Raw genomic sequence first — 19,091 nt, 5'->3', positions numbered from 1 at the left:
TCCCACCCAACCAGCAAGCAGGCCCATTAGCAGGCGAGAGTGACGATGAGCTGCAAATGACGACCGGGACACATTTAGGCCGCCCCACCCGGCGGCATATCTCGCGGACACGCCATAAAACCCCACCGAACGAGCCCAAAGCCTCCAAACCCAAGGTCCTCCGTGGGAGCCCCCTGAAGGCACACCATAAAACCTGGCCCGAGAAGCGACCAGATTGTGTTACATTCCTACGTCCGACGTGCCGTTTTTGAGTTCGAAATGCCAACGTGCCACGACCGGAGAGAAAACAGGACCAACAGCCCCAGGCTGTAGGGGGAAAATCTTCGACAGGTGAAGAAAATAATGATTGAAAAATAGAAACACTCCACCCCTCGGCAGGGGGTGTAATCGTAGGGAAAACAACCTGCCCACGAGTTAGAAATGGGTAACCGAATCAACCACGTGAAGCCGAACGAAAGTGATTCACCTTCTGCCGTGGAGCCGCCTAACGAATGGAATGATCTCGGCGCTTGTACGAGCTTCGGTACAAGCAATTTATGTCATCCCGTGAGCCCTCCCGAACAGTGCCGTAAATTTGTTTATAGTATCAATTAAAGTGAAATAAAATATTATTTAATTTCAGCCTCTCGCTCATTACCGATTCGGGGTCGATAAATTAGCGCTTTTTATGTCCCGCTCGGATCGCTCGGACTGGCGTGGATTAGGAGAACGCTTTCGGGGTCCGAATTAGGCTCCATTTTCGCTCCGAGCGCGTCAGGGTCCATTGTTTTACTGGACGCCAAGAAAGCCAGAACGCACTCTTCGATCGATTCAAACGACCAAACGAACGGCGAACGGCAAAGGCTCGCAGATCGCACCCACGCGATCCCACCCCAGTGAGAACACCGAACTGGTTATTGATGGGATCCTGGGCCGCGAGGAATGTGCGCCTTTCGCTGCCCGAATTCACGTCCGTCCTCCGGACGCGTGCAGGTGGGAATATGCAAATGATGGCCAACCTCCACAGGACCTGACACTTGTCACCCGAGCAAGTCACTCGCACCGTGACGCGCGCGATCTCTTCGCCAAACCGGCTCGCCTGGGCCGTCCAAAAACGGACACGCATCCCCGGACGGATGCCGTTTGGGAGCGATGTTGGCAAGATTTATCACGACATCTGTTTGCCTAAATAACCTTTTGGCATTGTTGCGGTGCATACTAATCGGTGCCGATCGGGACCTGGAACCACGGGCAGACGACCGGTCGACACCTTCACCGGCTTCGGTTTACCGGGGCCCCAAAAATGCCGTCGCTTATTTATGTCATCATTAAGCGCGACCGATTTGGTAGTGCGCTTGAGGGATCGTTTTCCCATTTTTACATATTTCTTAACACATCGCGGCGAGCTTCTTCGCTTCGTTGCGCCGTTCGTTTGGTCTTTTTTTTTTCGCTCTTTCTTTCGCTTTTTTGCAACCAGCGGGCGGAGAAATCGCCTTAAGACACTTGCTCCAACACCCCGCATGGGGGAAACGCTCGTAATAAATGGGTTTATTAAGAATGTGTGCATACGGACTCAAGCGCGGCAGAAAAACACGTGTTTTTATGCTTTTGCCGCGCTGGGGTCGCGCGAAAGAAATGTCAAAGATCGATGGTCTAAATTGGTGGTAAAGCATTCAAGGAAATTAATAAACGCAGCAACGGCGCAAGCCGACCGCTCCCATGGGGGCCGAATGAAAGATGACACCAATCAGCATACTCCAGCCACGGGCCACGGGGTTTCGAACGCGAGAAAGGCAGTTGAGAGCGCTGTGAACGCCTCCAAGGATCGGGGTGTGATTGTCCAACGAAAAAACACACATAAACCCTGTTGTAGAGCTGTTGTTTCGAGCACAAAAAGTGGCTTCCGTTCGATTCGGCAAACAATGCCACACCGGTGTTTGGTCGAAGAGAACAACTTCATCCCACCGGGATGAGCGCAATTGCATATGGAATGCGATCCACAATCGATCGAGCACGATCCTCCCATTGATCTTCAGCATTTGGTTGCGCCACATAACAGTACTCGAACCGGACACTGCAAGAGCTCAAGAGTCAGCCCACTTCACGCACCACACGATGCATCCTACGCGGTGTTCGATGCCGTCATTATGCTACCGTGATTTGCACTCGAGCTCGCATTCGGCACCACCAAAATGGACACGCCACTTCAGCTTTAATGGGAAAAGAAGCAGCATTCAGAGGGCGTCAAAGATGCGGGCTCGACCTTCGGCCCCGGAGGTGTGCCACCACGCGCATAGGCTCACGGATCACCGATCATAACGCTAATAGCCACACGAAATATAACAACTCGTAAAACCGAAACAAATGGTTCGCCAAACGGCCAGATGGCTGCAAGTGGGACCACCGCCCCAGGACCACCGGCGTCGTTTCGCGAGCTTCCAAAGCCGGGTGTTGCTTCTTTTCACCCAAAAAGTGGCCACCACCCAATCGCCTCCCATTCGAGCCACGATGATAAAGCGGCGCAACAACAGCAAAAAAAAAAACCCTCCCCAGAGAGCGAGAAGGACCCAACCGGCCGGCCATTTAATGCGCCGGTGAAGCGATCTTTTACGATGCGATCATTTAGTTTGTTCAGTCAGCGTTTTTAGAGGTTGTAAAGTTGTTCGCGCACCACATTCGGTCGGGCGCGTGGTGAAGGTCCAGCCACGGTTGGCATTCAGCGTCCTCGATATATCCTCGGTGAGCAAGGTGGATCGCCAGAATCGTGCGGGTGTGAGCGAGAACTACAGCGAAACGCATGTCGCGCGATAAGGGCGCCATCGGATTTTATTGCCATCGGTGCATGGCGACATGGGCGCATCTAATAAAGATTACGGGTGGGATATTCGTTGCGTCATTTCCTGAGTGAGCGTGCGATTGGGGCTGGGTACTTGTAGCTGGTGTGCCATTTTGGAGGCGTCGAGCAGCAAGGAGGACATCGCGAATATTATATAAACCACCTGGTGGCTTTCGCTTCGTGCACGAATGGTGAAGGTGTACTTTTTCCAAGCGTACGTTTCGGTATGCCTGAGATCCAGTAACGATCGCGCAAAGGGAATATTCCATTCGTTCGTGGGAATTTTTGCCCGTGTTGGAGTGGATAATCTGTACCTTAATCATTCAAAATTGGATCAATTTATCTAAATAGGATTAAGCTCCTTTCGGGCCCATTCCATTTGGTGCACTTGATCGTTTGCAGATTTAATACGATTAAACGAAAAGTGCTCGATGATCTTAACGACAATTTGCACTGATGGTGCATTAGAGCCCCTTTGCACCTTCATTGATGCGTAATGCGTTGATGCTTAATCAAAGCCCCACTTTACCCTGGGCATCCGTTTGATGGCCAGCGTATGCCAAGGTCCCTCGGATAGTACACCGGAAACAGCAACCGGTACCGTTCATGGTAATTTGCACCACACCTCACCAGCAGCGCCATTACGCATGCCATTTCGTCATCTCACCGTGGCCTTATTTGGGATTCTAATATCTGCGCCGGGGTGGATCGCACTCGATCGCAACCCGGGAAAAAGGTCGATCGTACGAACGATCATCAAGCACGGACCATTTCGGCCACACTTACGCCCCGCTGCCTAGAAACGTCACTAAAATCGCCAACAAGGTGTAGAGGGACAAAAAAAAACGTGACACAAACTTCCGTCCCGATCACGAGATCGACTGACAGGGCGCCAGCTGGGCTGCAGAGCGACAGCAAAAAAAAAAGACAAACCACGTACGAATGTATTAAATGCAGCTACACCTCCGCGTGGCCTCGTGGTGTGGCAAGCCGATCACAAAAGCTCGCCTGACCGTGGCAAGTGGCGCCAAATGCGGTCCCGTCCGGCAGACAAAAAAAAATCCCCAACAGGTTGCTGACAGATCCCGTCGGTGACGTTGGCCACCGAGCCGTTTAGCGCCTCGTTCCATTGTCCCGTTCCAGCGCAGGTGGGGGCGCTTTTTCTCCCTTTTAATTTTGCCACTCGCCTCCGAATCGCCGCCTAAATTATTATAATGGTCCTATTGAGCATTAACGAGGCCCCAGCGGGTGCGTCGCCTGTCCGGCGGGATGCGCCTGACCGGCCCGGGGGGACACGTTCCGTTCCGTGTCCGATCGTTTGTCCATATTTCATGCGCTTAACCTAAAGCACGCGCACGCGCGCACACACACGCCAGTATGGCAGGATGGCGTGAAAATCTCACCCCCTACAACCTCACTAATGGGCCGTGCCGTTTAGGGGTTGAATGGAGGCGCAGGAGGACCTGGCAGGAGGGTGCGGTGGTGTCTCGTCAATTTGGCGACGGGACAGATTTTCATAAATCTGATTTGCGCCCATTTGTTCGAGCGTTTTGTTTGTTTGGATACGGTCCCGGCATTGGGTGGACCATTCGATGGATGAAAAAAAAAATCATCAGCCATCGCGGGGACCTGGAATTAAATGCAAAATCATTAACAACCCGCTACAGGCACGCGGGTGAGGGTTCCACCCCGTAAAGCCCCGATTTATTATGACTAATAATCGAGGGGGCCATTATTTTCATTATGTTAATTGATGTCCGATCCGAAGCGCGTACGATCACTGCTACGAGCTAAACGGCACCCGCCGAAATCAGAGGGTGCGCGTCCAAATGAGCCCCGTTTTGCATATCATTCGACTTTTCGGAGCCGGCGATGTCATTCGGTGAGTTTCTCCGAGCCTCCGAGGTGGTTGCATAAAATATGGATTATGAAAACTTTTCCCCCAACAAACCGTCAAAACATGCTCACTCTCATGCGCTTATTTACGAACGAAACGCTAACGGGTCGTTGCGCGATCGAAGGGTTTTGTTTTGCGAGCATAATCGGATATCGGCTGCCGGAGGATTTGAAAAGCCTACCCTCGGTTGATTGTTGTAAATTTCGGCTTTAGTGGCAAGTTAAATTTTTGTCAGCAACACTATTTTCCGGTCGGTTGGTTAGAAATGCTGCTCTCGATTGATCAGAAACCACTAATTAGCGCCAAATATCTAACGCCTCGAGTTCGCACATCTCAAAGCTTGAAGTGCCTTCACCACCGTTGAATGATCTCAAAAAGCTGCAACCGAAAACAAACACGAGCAGGACCACCGGCACCGCTGCAAGGCCCCTTTTAAGGAGCCATTCGGTGGGAGGGAAAACAGAACAAAAATCGAAAGCGACCGCGCGGGTGTAGGAGTCGAAAATGGAGCGCAAAACCCCGCGCGGGAGGGTGGCCGATGCAGGTTCTTGTTTTCGATTCAAAATTAAAACTACGGCCCTCACGGAACCATGCCTTCTTCCAAACCGGCGCGCAATAGATCACCGACACAGGCTTGGATCATGCTGGGCGTCGCAACAGCCATCAACCGATGCAACTGACGTTGGGTCGCCACCCGACTAGCGCTCGAATTAATGATGCGTACGCGGTTTTAATTAGAACATAAATCAAACGGCACAACCCAGGCGTTCAGGACATCGGAACGGATCGCCAAACGCCAAAAAAAAACGCCCCAGAACAGCTCCAAGGCCCCAGTCCGCACGATGACTCACAAGAAGCACCGACATGAGACCGCAACCGATCAGTCGAGCGATCGCCGTGATCGAAACGACAATTATTTTTCAATTATGGTAAATTTGAATAATTGCCGACGAAACCGGGAGGGGTTTTGCCGTTGCCGTTGCGGTTTCGCTGACATTGACGTCTTCGGGAGTTTGAAATAGGAACGGACACGCAGATCGATCGAAAGCTGCATTAGGGCTGTCCTGGAGCCTTGTGGTGTTGAGTCACGTGTCTCGTGGCACACATTGTGCCACATTTTAGCCTAACAGTCGACCAGGGCATGCGGGATGTATTCTGTTGCATAGCATTACAGCTGAGAGATCGGATCGCTACTCTTCAGCATCCCCATAAAGCTGTTGCCGAGCCGTTGACGATCGCATACAACCGCGGACACTCCGTCGCAACTCTCGACGGTGGTTACGTTTATTAATTTTTTGCCTTCCCAACTCTGACCCGGACCATAGGGCGATTAAATATTCCTCCCGACAAAAGGCGCACGATTACCACGAGCCGTGGTGTCGAAAGGATGGCAAACGGCTCGGAGCAAAAACAGGTGACGATCAATGGAAGATCGATTGGTTCGCGATCGGTTTGAAGGTGCGGCGGCGCCTGTAGTACAACGGCAGACTAAAACCCTACGCCGTCTTGACAGATGGACCATTGTTTAGGTTGGTTGGGTTGTTATTTTACCCCTTCATGGTATTTACCCAGGCGCGGTGCTCTCAGCTGCTGGCTGATCCTTTTTTTAATATATAAATTCACAATAAACCGCCCAAGCTGAGCCCCTGCGGAGTGGGTTCCCGGGCTCGTACCGGGAGGAGAGAAAAGGGATCGATCAAACGATCGTTCGGTAATAAAACGGCTCCGATCGAATCCCAGCCAACCTACGCACCAGCCTCGAGTGCCGGCCTAATAGCGCCAGTGACTAAACACCAAACGACACGGCGAGGTTAGCGAGCGTACATTAATTTGCAAACCGCTCGAGAGTAAGATCGCTCGGATCATAATCCACCTGGCCTGGCCGGGTTGGGCGGTTGGGTTGGAAGTCAGCAAATTGTTAGCCTTCACCGCGGTGACTTGCCGTGTGATAATGAAATTCAAAACTCACCCTCTTACCGAGGTGAGGGCGCGAAATGGTGGAATTAATGCAATCCGACATTTTGCCATCGATTGTCCCGGCTCGGTAATGGCGGCAATAGCGGCCTCCGAAGCGGTCCTCAAACACTTTGTATGAGTCTTCTGAGCCGGTGATCGGTTGCGCATTTGCACCGGCTATTAGAGGCTCGCCAAAAGGGTCACGCTAACCAGAACGTGGATGCATCACCGATGCAAAGGCTAGGAAACCTTCCCCATCCAAAGCTACCTGCCAGGATGCTTTCGCAATCGAAATCCGAGCTATCGCTCTTTTCTGACTTACAACATGTTGATCGCGCGATCGGCCATTGCTGGCAACCTACGGCGGGCGAATGGTTTGTCAATGAAACGCGTACGACATTGGTTACACCTCACTATTTATGATCCCTGCGCCTCGGACTTCCCTCGACCATCCTGCGACACGAGAGCGGGATTTAAATTAGATGTATTCGAGTCACGTTTCGATCGTTGCCAGCTTCCAATGGGGCGGTTGATCGGCAAAAGGGTTTGTTGGTTCCTGCGCGCGGTACGGCGTCATATCCGGTGGCAGCATACGGGAATTGCCATCGCACCAAACGCACCATCCAATGACATGAAGCTGCTCACACACACACACACACGCCTTAAGCCACCCTTTAAAGTCGATTATCATACGGCTACTAAAATATGGATTTAACTTGCGGCGGCACTGCGCGCACCGAAACCACCTCAGTAGCGACAGCAAACCAATCAAGAACCCATCCAGAGCGATATTCAAGCAACCCCCTCCTAAGGGGAATGAGGGTGAACCCGCGCACCCCCACACCAAGGGTGCCGAGATGATGGGGAAAGGGGGGAGGGGGGGATTTCTTCATAAATAAATTAACAAATAAACAAGATCGTAACCGTAACAATAACACGGTGCAATAGTAATAGACCCTGGGTTGTAGAGCGTCTTGTCCGTAGGTTGAACCTCGCCAGAAGGGCATGTGTCCCATGTCCTATCGACGTATCCCGTGTTGGTTCGGGCAAACGGACCAAGCTTCATTTCATTGTTGTCTGGCCCGAGGTCCTGGCCCCGCGATCTCTCTCTCGATCTCGTCCGCTGATGTGTAACACCAGCGTACCTCCAACTGGTACACAACGTTCGTGCTGGAACCGATGATTCAATTTCATATTCCCGGTAGACTTTCACGCCCGGGAACTAACCGGCTTGGGTGCACCTCGTCCGGCCTATTTTTGCTCGCATATTTATGAGAGAAATGTTACGGCACGAAGGGGTGAGTAGGGTGACTGTAACGCGTCGTCAGTGGTCAGCATACACAGACACACGAACATGTCACGGACGTCCAGACGGCGGGTGCGTGGGTGCGATCGGTTAAACTGGCGCTCCAGATGGATGCCCTTCAAATCCCGCACGCCCCAAGGGCTCCAAGTGCCATATGAACAGCGAGCTGTCACCCATAGTTTAATGCACCCGTTGTGCAAAAATGTGCGAAGATATCAACCCGACCACGTGATGGAGCCGCAACAGTCGGTCGAATTGAGGTGTTATTCGCGTAAAATTTTGATAGCCCCGTAGATGGAGATATTCACAGCCGGAACAAACCAATCCTCGTCCTCTCGTCGTGCCCGGTCCGGCGGGTAATAAAGTTGTCTGCGCTTGTTCTCGATCTCGGGGCTCGAGAAGGTGTTCTATCGCGACCAAACCATTCCGACGCAACGTGAAGCTGACCGGGTTGTACGGATTGCAAAAATCCCATCTGCGAGACGGACGTCACCACGCAAACACCCGGACGACCGGCACGAGCCAGACACGCGGACCCGGGAACCCCCATTCGTAATCTGATTGCCATAAAATTTGCAAATGACTGCACAAAGGACATAATCCCCTGCAGCGAGCGAAACATTATCGTGCGCTTGTGCGCCACCATAAACTAGTCCATTTATTTCAGCCAATAAACCGACGGCACGCCAGGAACCGGCCCAGGACCGCCGTGAATGAGCTGACCTCGCGCGCACCGCACGCCAACCGCACGCGGGGCTCTATCAATCATAGACTAATAATTCACCGGATAACCCCGGCCACGGTGGAGCCAGTTCGAGCCTGCTAGGTCTCCCGGGAATGTCCCGGGTGGAATGCACCTTGCCGTGTGATATTGCAATAAAAAAAAACGCGTACAAATCAAACTCCCGGATCGCCGGTCGACAGAGATTGATTCGTTACACGCAACAAACTTGCCCACGATGGCTCATTAGCACCGCACGCGGTTGGAGTGGCCTGTACGTCTCATGTGGGGGCTCATAATTAAACCACAAAACGGCTCATAATTAGTTTCAGCCTCGAAGGATGGCTTTCACACGATCCCGCCCGTTTTAGAGACGGCTGCTCAGAGTTTTCCCTGCTCAGGACTCTCTGCAGCATCGGTCGGTGTTCGGTTCGATTGAGTGCCGAAGTACAAATGGATTCTCCGCCAATGGCCATCCGTCAGACGTTGTAATGAGCGCGGTTTCGATGGATCCGGTGCAGTAGCATGGACACAGACTCTTCCGTGGCCGAACTGGCCAACGATTAGGAAGCTGCTGCTGCACCGGGACGGCCCCAGCACGATGCATAAATCACGGCACTAACTGGAAAACGATTAATAAAAATTAATTACCCTGGTGCGATAATTCACGCCATTCTTCCCCGTCCGGCGTGCACTCACGCGTCGTGCTGCCAGCGCGAACCGAAGTGCGGAAACGTGTCTGGGCGTCGATTGCGCGCACGAACGCGGCTTCTTCGCGATCGTTAAGTGGCCCCAAAACGAGACCCACGCCGGCTGAGGACGTGCTGGTGAATTATGGAAAAAGTGCCTCCGCTGGTTTTGGTCGGGAAAATGCGCGCGCAGCGAAGGGAAAACCTCATCGTCACACATCCACCAGCTGCGCCAGGCGGCGCGTGAGCCTTCAACACCTTCGCGCGAGCGCAAAGACGGTCGCGTGATTTATAGGGTTGCGGAAGGGTGACCGAATGGGCACGAAATCGGCTGGATAATTCGTCACTACATCATTTCGGTGAACCAAGCGGACGGGGCACACACGTGACGCGGCACTGCATTAACAACGGATAAAGAATAATGGAACCGGCCCAATGGGTACTATGTTTAGAATTTGACACTTTATCACGTCGTTTATCCAGTGCGAGGAAGCAGGCGCATACCTAACACTCCGGAACAACTCGACGCTGGTGGGTCGAGAAAGGGGGAAAGTGTGCCTTACGTTTGCCTCGAGCAGGAAGAGCGACGATCATTGTCGCAAAAGGCATGTTTAGTTCCTGTTTTTATGCATTGCAATTAGGATTTTTCGGAAGTGTTCGTTTTCAGGTTCAGGCTACTTATTAAGAAATGGGATCAAAGAAACCATGCAAAGGAAAGCAACAACAACGGAGATAAATTAATTTAATTGAATTTGATTTATTAAGTTTCCTCTAAGTACAATCCTTAATTGTTTGCGAATAAACCATACGAAACAATGCGCTATTGCTCTCGGCCCTCGAACGCCTAGTTCTAATTATAGTCCCAAAATGTAACGTAATGTGTAGTCTAAAAATTGCTCCTATTTGCCCGCATTTTATTATCACGCAAAGAATTTTGTATGGGGTTCTCGTTCGTTCGTATGTTCTTCTCGTGCTACTCTAATGAGTGCAAAGTGGATTATTCTTCGACCGCTCGGCTGGACCGTGTTTTATGTTTGCCTCGATGGCCAGAGTTCCCTCACTCGAACTGAGGGTGCAGCCCCGTTATGCTCTATAGTATCCGATTTTGAATTGTATAATGTACCTACTTATGATCTATGCTACCCTAAGGAAAAAGGGAGAATAAATAGGAAAAAACACCTACGCTGGTAAAGTCTTCCATCTGGAGACGCAACGTAAGGTTAACATTACTGGTGCACTTTGGCTCGAATCAATAATCGCCAGTGCATCGCATCGCAGCGGAGGTTCGTTTTAATCTTCCAAAGCCTTAATTATCTTTTTGGTTTTGTTCCACACCTCGGTTCACGTTTACGCTACCTCTACGGTTCGTTAATCTATGAGCGAAAACGAATTAATTGTAAAATTTGCGACCTAACATTACGCATTTTGTTGTGTTTCGGTTTGCTTGTTGTTGCTTGTTTTTAGTTTAATGTCCGTTTTATCTCTTAAGGCATTATGTACTTACACAATAACTTCAATACTTGACCTGGGAGTATTCCAAGCGATCACCCGTCATGTCAACAAAGGTGTGACTTTCGATGCGATTATTGCCTAACTTATAATGCTAGAAACTAAACTGCATAGTGCGTATCGTGAGTGGAGCAAATCAATAGTAGAAATGTATGGTGCTGATCAGATCGAAAAATAATACAACATTTTTTACGATATTCTGCCTCGTGTAACTAGCTGTTCGATCGAAATCGCCAATCCAAATTAACGAAATTGCTCCTAAGGAACTTCGAAATGCCTTGCAACGAAATATCCTCAATCTAAGGTACATAGGGGATGCTAAACTGCAGCGTTAATAAACAGAATCCTTTCCGAGTAATATCATTGCGGAGAAGCAAAAGCTTATGTCTCCACGAGCACGTGCGTGAACAGGTTATGCAGCTTAAAGCCAACCTGCTTGTAGACAAGCGAATTCAGGCCATCGGTGTGGTAGCGTAGCTTGCCGTTTTTCAGGAACGCTTTTCGGTCCTTGTTCGGCTTTTCCTTCCGGTGCTTCAACATCGAGTACTGGCTATAGGACGGGCTGAAGCGGCATATTTCGATCTGCTTGTTCTGGAGCCGCTCGTACATGTCATCATCTTCGCCACCCCAACCGCTAAACAGGTTCGACATTCCGTTGATGTTAAGGAACACGCTGGACTCGATGGCCACAGCACCACCGAAAAGTCCGCGATATGGCAAGTTGTACCGGAACACGTCCAGGCTCGAGCACATGTGGCGCGGTTTACGCGAACAGGCGTACAGATTGCCCAGATTCATCGGCATCAGATCGACGTCGTGAAGCACGAGACACGGATAGTCCAGTCCCATTGCAATTAACGCTCCAATATTGAACAGCTTCGCACGATTAAACGGCTTGGGGTCGTACTGCTCGATGATGAAAATGCGGTAGTGAATTCGCTGCCGGCGTAGAAAGTTGTGCATGTAGATGAGAAACTGATTCAGCTGGTGTTCACGCTGCCGGTACGGCACGATGATGGCCGTGCTAAAGCTCGGCAAACAATCCTCCGGGTAGTACTCGCCGCCCAGTCGCACGTTGTTGTTGATGATGTCCTCCGTAAAGGGCGGTCGGTACAAGGATAGGTTTTCTTCGATTACCTCACTGTAATCGCACCGCAAGCCGTTGCGCATTAGCGAGATGTTTTTGGTCGTCTTCCGTATCAGCTGATCATAGATATTTTCGCCTTCGATGTAATCGTAAATACTGGCGAACCGTCCAGGCCACAAGAAAAACACCATCAGCACCAGGTACGCCGTGTACGCGTACACATTGTTCGACAGGCGGAAGGTAATCATGGTGCTGGATGTTGTTGCTACACTCCCGCTCTTGCACTTCCGGAAGGACGGTATCGAGTTTTAATTCCTGCTTTAAAAGGCCACTTACGACGCGTTGCACCACACCGCACACGCGCGCTTCTACAGGATTATTTTGGAAAGAATTTCGCAACAACGCAGCACAGCCTAAACAGTATTGGGAAGTAACACGTCGGCCAGCACAGAAACGGTGCAGCAAGAAAAACTACCGGCCTCAATCGAAGAAAGATGGAAAACCAACGTGGGAAGGAAATCGGAAAATGGGAAAGTGTATGTGTCGAAAAGCGTGTGATTGTTTGTGTGTACCGACGCTCGTTCGTTACCAGAAATAGGTCCTTATTTTCTACATTGGACAACGACCGGAGGGACGAGGAAACTGAATGCGTCGAACTGGATTGCACCGGATTGACACGCGAACACGAGTGCAGGTGCACTTTGGCATGTTCGAGCGTGACAAAAAGGAAGCGACAGCATGCGCTTCGTCCTGAAACCCCGAGTACGACGGTTATTGCGCTACCGCACTAAACGGCACACGGTGCGGTCGTCCTGCTCGTTCCGTCACGAATGGTGCTCCAACCGCCGACTGAGGCTGGGTACCGGACAGACGATTGGATCGAAAAAAAAACTCCACTGTCGCACTACGACCACTAGATTCGGTCGCGAGGATGGTGTTTTGCTTGCTATGCGCTTTCGTCTTGTTTTTCCGTCCTTTTCGAGTGTCCTGACAGCTCGCGACGAGCGATAGCTGCAGTTTTTTGTTGTTGTTTGTAACATTCTTCCCTAATCCATTTCAAAACAACCATACTGTACGTATCCACTGACGTTTCGTGTTTAGTACTGCGTGTTCGAAGTTCAAACATACAACGCAGATCCTCGAACGCGCACATACGTTGAAAAACATAAAATATTACTTTATTCTCGAATTACTTATGTAGTTTAATAAACATCTGACAATGCCGCCGGTAAACGTGATCGTGCAAAATACAGCGATCTTATTACTGTAAACAACGTAACTATTTGCGTTCCCTCGCAACATATACAGTATGAAGACACTGGCTCTTAGCCTAGTAGCTTTCCCTGTGTCGGTAGAACACTTTCAGCATCAAACACATGTTACTCATCCAGCCCTGCAAAGAAGTCCCGGGCATTGGTGCGCTGGGACGACGGCAGATTGTGCTGCAACGTTCGCTTATCCGGTTTACTGTTATACTTGATTCCATCGAAATTTTCGAAATATTTGATATTCCAAAAGCGCACATCATTGTCGTGGGAACTGGTGGCGATCAGCTCACCATTACCGCTAATGTCCAGAGTATCGACAGCCATCGAATGCTGACCAACGATACCAAGCACCCGGCCAGGCACAAGGTGCATCGCACGAATGATTCCGTCTTCGCCCGCTAGCACGCCAATTTGCTCCGTGATCGGTACCATGCGGTTCGCGCTTGCCGGAGGTCCAGTGAAAGCATCACAGTGGTAGGCAAACTGTCCCCAGTTGAAAGTGTAGTAATTGCCTTTGGAGGTACCAACTACCAGCTTGCTCTCGCGCTTGTACAATCCCATGCAGTTGAGCTCCTCCTCGTATGGTTCGGACTGTACGTACATTTTCCTAAAACGAAGCAAACAATCTTCTCAATCATTGTATTTGAGGCAGTTTTTATACTAATTTGTACATACCGTTGCGCAATGTTTATCGTCGTAAGGAGTCCATCTCCGCTAGTCATTAGCAGGTACTTTTGTTGGTGGTGGTTTGCAAGAATAGACGAAATAAAATCTTCCACCGGTCGCAGCGAAAACACCGCATCTCGCTGACGAACGTCCCACAGTTTCAGCGTTCCATCATCATCGCCAGTTGTGAACAAATGCTGTCCGACCACTGCCATTGAATACACCGGCTCGTCGTGCGCATTTTCCCAGAATCGCTTAAACTTGCCAGTCTCGACGTCCATAACAACGATGGATCGTTCTCGACCAGTCGAAATGAGCGATATACCATCCGGGGCGAATTCCACGCAACGCACTGATTTCGTATGTAGTTCTTGCGTGGCAGAGAGCACATTCGCCTCATTCGCATACTTGTACATAAGGACGTCTCCCACCGAGGTCCCGACAGCAAGAATATCTTCGGTCGGGTGAAACGACAGATCAATGATAAAATCCTCTGTTTGAATATTTGGTGGTTTGGAGCGTGGTTTCTTGATCTCTGTAATGATTGCCTTTATCACTTCATCTTCTTCCATCTCTTCATCGTAATCGTCGATGACACGACGAGGGGCAGCGTCTTCTGTTGTGCCCTCACTCTCCGTTGGATTTTCGGATTTTTCTCTTTTGCTCTGTGTGCCCTCTGCGGTTTCTTCCTCATTGTCAGATTCTAAAGAGCTATCGGAAAGTGTGCTATCATCCGCTCTGAACGACGAGTCGCTGTCGGAATCCCCGACGTCTTCCATTGCACCCGAAGCTACAGATTCTCCGTCTGACAAATACACAACCAAATCCTCTAATTCTTCAGGATTTCCACCTTCCAAGATATATGTCAATTGCACTGGTTCAATATCGATATCAATTTCTTCCTCACTGTCGCTGTTAGAAGCTCCAAAGTGTGGCGATTGAAAATTCTTCCTGCAAATAGAAGTATCGGCTCATATCAGGTATTTTAGGTTATGGCTTAGGTGTTCACATCAGAGCTCACAATACTTACATACTCCTGCTGGAGTTAATAACGGTTGGAACTATTCTGTCAATAGGGGCTATCAACCCTTGCAGATGTTTTGTTTCTAAACACGACTCATTAAATAATTGCAACGCATTTTCCGTATTTATAATATTTTTTCTTCATTACCAACGTGCGAGAGCAACGCCGACAGATCGAGGCGCTATTATTGTAAGCAAAAAAACTTTGTTATGACAATGCAGAATGATCTGTTCCGCGGAGTATTCGTTCCGTACCCAACCGCAATCAAACAAATAAATTGTTCTATATGAAAATAAGTAGTCGCGAATGATTATTTTTATTTGTGCACATATTTTATTTTCTCCTCCAATTTCTGCACTTCGTTAGCAATAATGCCAAGTAATTCTTTTTAAATAAATCAGAAAGCAGAGGTGTCCTTTCGAATGTAAAAATATCGGTTCCGGGCCCTACCCGTAGAGGCAGTGACAGTTTTGGCTGTCGATGTGTCAGACGTCAAAACGTCATGAAAATATTTACGTGAAATTACACAGGAATTGTTGCACACACAACAGTTGGTAAAAACGAATGATTCTCACGGAAATCTGATCATCATAATAGGGCTAATACAACAATTGAGTGTCGTGCTTTAAATCCTGTTACCACAGGTTGTTGTTACAACGGTAAAATGTCTAAATGATCAGGCTGCGAATGTGTGTCGAATCCAATTTGGTGATTGTGCATGATATCATAAAACTGTAGGTGCGTGAGTGTGCATTGCTGCGCGAGGTGATTCATTGATCTGTTTCGCATGCGATACAGTACGGTATCGTGTTTACTACTAGTGGCTAAAATATAGCACCGAAAAGCTACCCTAATATAGCTGCTGCCCGTGAGAAACGGCGGAAAATTCCGTGCGTCTAGCAGAGATTCATCACACTGCTAACGCAGTCTCTCGCTGCCCAACGCAAGCAATGACAATGGGAGATGATGCGCCCGTCGTAACATCCCTGGTGCTTCCGATTCTGATACGGCCAATATTGTCCCAGGTAATGTAGAGCAACAGGGCGAAATGGGAAAGGCGGCAGCTCGAAGCGTATCCGCGCCAATCTAACACCGCGTTCAGTTGAGCGGCCAGAAAAGGGGAAAACATGGCGCAGGGAAAGTCGTCTTTCTAGTTTTAGAGACAAATTCCCGCTTGCGCTGCTCGTCCACGACCGGGGGCGAAGCCAGTCGCATATATTGCACAGTTTGCATAAACCACTTTTTTACTTCCTGCATCACGCTTCCTCAACTGGAGGACGGGTTTCTATGGCTTCTCCCAGCTGCATCCATTACCAGGACGGTCCAGGATGGTCTATGGGGCCCCGTCTGGTTTAAGGCTTGTTTTTTGTATGTTAGTTTGTTTACTTGTTTACTTGCTTTTCACAACGCAAACTGCATACCAGTTGAACTTTGTCGCGGATTCGTGCAATCACGTCCTGAGTAAACGGCAGGACGAACCATGAAACTAATCGGATCCATTTGTCGTATCGATTTATGTGCTGTTAAATGGCCGGATGGGGAAAGAAGACGACGCAATCGGCGATTCATTCGGCCGTTCACTTGATCGTTGATTTGCTAAAAGCCATTTTGAAACGTTTCCATTGCTTGCGTAATGCATCAGTCCGATTTTTTGCTTTTCAGCTGGAACGGCGCGATGTAGTCGCATCGCAGGCGCTGCGTGCAGCATTGACAAAAGCCGAACAGAGCCACCCGGGATTGACGTACGATCTCGTGATGGGAATCATCAAAAAGGGTGATATCAACGTTAATATGAACGAGAGCATCCTCAGACTGCAGGGAGCGGCCACAGACACTGATCGTAAGTTGCATTTCTGTCGTGCTGGGCGTAAAATTCAACAGCTTTGTAGCTCATCTTTATGAATGATTTTTTTTACTTTATTCCCTTGTTAGTGATTGAGTATCGACTAAATCGAACGGAGGATGCCTTCCAGGAGTTGAACAAAAAATCGGCCGCACTTAAACGGATTTTAAGCCGAATTCCGGATGAGATAGCGGATCGGAAAACATTCCTGGAAACCATAAAGTAAGCTAAATGAATGATTAATGAACGATACCTTTCTGTAATATCTAAAACACCTAATTGTAATATATAAATCAATCGTAATTAGTCACTTTTATTTTCGTGTTACATTAATGAAAACTGGTTATAAACTCTTTTTTTAAATTAATTTTGTTTGAAATTGACCCTCAATTAATTACACGAAAATCAGTACTTATTGAAACGATGCACAATTTTTTTTTCTAATGCTTGGCGATATGTAAAATTTTGTTTTATGGATGATGGTTTGAGTTTTCGTAGAAAGCAAAGTAATAATAGCTCATTTCTAAAACCTTTTTCAGAGAAATAGCCAGTGCCATTAAAAAGCTGCTCGATGCAGTCAATGAAGTGGTTGGCTTTATACCCGGATCTTCCGGCAAGCAAGCGGTAGAGCAGCGGAAAAAAGAATTCGTAAAGTATTCCAAAAAGTTCAGCACCACTTTGAAGGAATATTTTAAGGAAGGAGAGTAAGTATCTTCAGCAAATCATGAAGAAAAACACGGTTATATTGTTTTTTTTAATTATATTTCTCTTGTTGTTTACAGAGCTAATGCCGTTTTTGTTAGTGCACTGTACCTGATACACCAAACGAACCAGATTATGATCACGGTGAAGAACAAATGCGAGTAACTAGCAGCAGGTTGAATCGCATCATTCGTGGATATCATTCGACTCCCATAGCTGCGGATGAGTGCGACCTCATGAGTATTTAATGATAGAAGTTTGTTATTTTGTTTTTTTTTCTTTCCATTCAATTGTTTCTCAACAACAAAGGTGTTTTTTTGTTCGATTCCATGTTCATTCCGTCGCATGTGGTACATTCTTCACGTGGACGAAAAGTTTTTGTTCAAATCGTTGCGCAGAGTACGTCGTTATTATTCAAGCACTACGATTGTGGCTTGTTTCCTAACTATCGCAGAAGTTATAAATTGATACGGATATTTACATTGCAATAGAACCCAAGGTATTGAAGATGCGATACGCAGGATAAAACAATTTATTATGAGACTTAAGGGAGAAAAGAAAAATAGGGTTAATATTATGATTATTTTTATTATGTTTACTATGACTTCTTCAGAGAGGTACAGCGCACTACTGGCAACGGTATAGAGAAATATAAAGGGAAGAGGAAATCCTGTATTAGAAAAGCTAGCCAAGTTCAACAGAAGTCGTCTATATATACACACACAAACACAATACATTAAATGTTGTCGTCTAATAGAGAAGGTCGCAATTGTAAAACTATGATAATGTTATTATTTCTTTTTACTGTAACAAGAGAAAAAATGAGACGTGAAAAAACTTAATAAAACCCCACTCTATAGTTTTATTTCAATGGCGTTAATATGTTAAGCATGAGGTCCGTGGATCTTTTTATTAAGCATCTGAAATTCATCCAGTTTATTGGATATAATGCATCCTCCCAAATGAATTTCACAATGCTGATATTTGTGATTATTAAAAATTTAGATGTTGCTTATATAATGAAGTTAATGCTTTGAAATCGTCTGCTCGCTCGCTTACATTCGTGTTTGTAGCGACACAAAGTAGAAGGCGTAAAATGTGAAACAGAGCTAGAAGGAAGTATAAAGCATCGACCATTAGCCAGCAAGTTTAATTTAATGTTCAACTCTCAAGACGCAGAAAACCAATTAGCGCCAATGCAATGACGTTGAGGAATGTTCTGGGGTAGAAAAGGGAATATTGGACCAAACTGGTCATTATTTTTTTCTTTCACTGATCCTTCGAACTCGTTTTATTTCTTTGGTCCGGGATGACACCACTGAAGGTTAGTAAGATAATGCTTGGTTTCCTGTGTACATTGACATAGACGAGAAGTAGGATGGTTTCAGCCGGCATGAACCGATATTTTGAGTATTGAACTGAGGTGCTGAAATGCATCTCGCGCATCTATCGATAATAATGACAAGTTTGCCAAGAATATATGGTATTTACGTGATTTCCCAAGGAAAGAAATCTTCGATAGACAATCGATATTCATGCTCATCTGCTATATTGATGTCTTCCTTTAAACGATGTTACAGTAGCTCTTTTCCGAGTATTCACGTTGCA

At 48.0% G+C, this 19,091-nt stretch overlaps 3 protein-coding genes across 3 annotated transcripts; 1 reads left to right on the top strand and 2 right to left on the bottom strand.

Moving 5' to 3' along the window:
* Positions 1-11,274: 11,274 nt before the first annotated feature.
* Positions 11,275-12,228, bottom strand: LOC128726667 (beta-1,4-galactosyltransferase 2). The gene has a single exon (XM_053820487.1). It carries the CDS (start codon positions 12,226-12,228, stop codon positions 11,275-11,277), a length of 954 nt encoding a protein of 317 aa, XP_053676462.1.
* A 941-nt stretch (positions 12,229-13,169) lies between these two features.
* Positions 13,170-15,010, bottom strand: LOC128723699 (WD repeat-containing protein 55 homolog). Its single transcript, XM_053817463.1, has 3 exons — positions 14,945-15,010; positions 13,924-14,865; positions 13,170-13,855 (listed from the first exon to the last, which is right to left on the bottom strand). Coding segments are annotated over exons 1-3 (1,440 nt in total). The 5' UTR covers positions 14,947-15,010; the 3' UTR covers positions 13,170-13,359.
* Positions 15,011-15,743: 733 nt separating this feature from the next.
* On the top strand, positions 15,744-18,329 carry LOC128723427 (programmed cell death protein 10). Its single transcript, XM_053817167.1, has 5 exons — positions 15,744-15,963; positions 16,601-16,778; positions 16,871-17,003; positions 17,321-17,485; positions 17,564-18,329. The coding sequence occupies exons 1-5, from the start codon at positions 15,889-15,891 to the stop codon at positions 17,646-17,648; spliced, it is 636 nt and encodes a 211-aa protein (XP_053673142.1). The 5' UTR covers positions 15,744-15,888; the 3' UTR covers positions 17,649-18,329.
* The last annotated feature ends 762 nt before the right edge of the window (positions 18,330-19,091 follow it).

This window comes from Anopheles nili, chromosome 3 (assembly GCF_943737925.1).
Source record: "Anopheles nili chromosome 3, idAnoNiliSN_F5_01, whole genome shotgun sequence".
NCBI classification, from domain to species: Eukaryota; Metazoa; Arthropoda; class Insecta; order Diptera; family Culicidae; genus Anopheles; species Anopheles nili.
Note: the sequence above shows the minus strand (reverse complement) of the source record. Positions and strands in the feature narration are given on the sequence as shown.

Excerpts from the sequence above, each read along its gene's own strand:
- LOC128726667 (XM_053820487.1), bottom strand. The coding sequence starts at position 12,228 with ATGATTACCTTCCGCCTGTCGAACAATGTGTACGCGTACACGGCGTAC.
- LOC128723699 (XM_053817463.1), bottom strand. Across the intron at positions 13,856-13,923 it reads ACGATAAACATTGCGCAACG|GAAAATGTACGTACAGTCCG; the intron begins GTATGTACAAAT and ends GCTTCGTTTTAG.
- LOC128723427 (XM_053817167.1), top strand. The coding sequence starts at position 15,889 with ATGACAATGGGAGATGATGCGCCCGTCGTAACATCCCTGGTGCTTCCG. Across the intron at positions 15,964-16,600 it reads TACGGCCAATATTGTCCCAG|CTGGAACGGCGCGATGTAGT; the intron begins GTAATGTAGAGC and ends TTTGCTTTTCAG. Across the intron at positions 17,486-17,563 it reads GAATATTTTAAGGAAGGAGA|AGCTAATGCCGTTTTTGTTA; the intron begins GTAAGTATCTTC and ends TGTTGTTTACAG.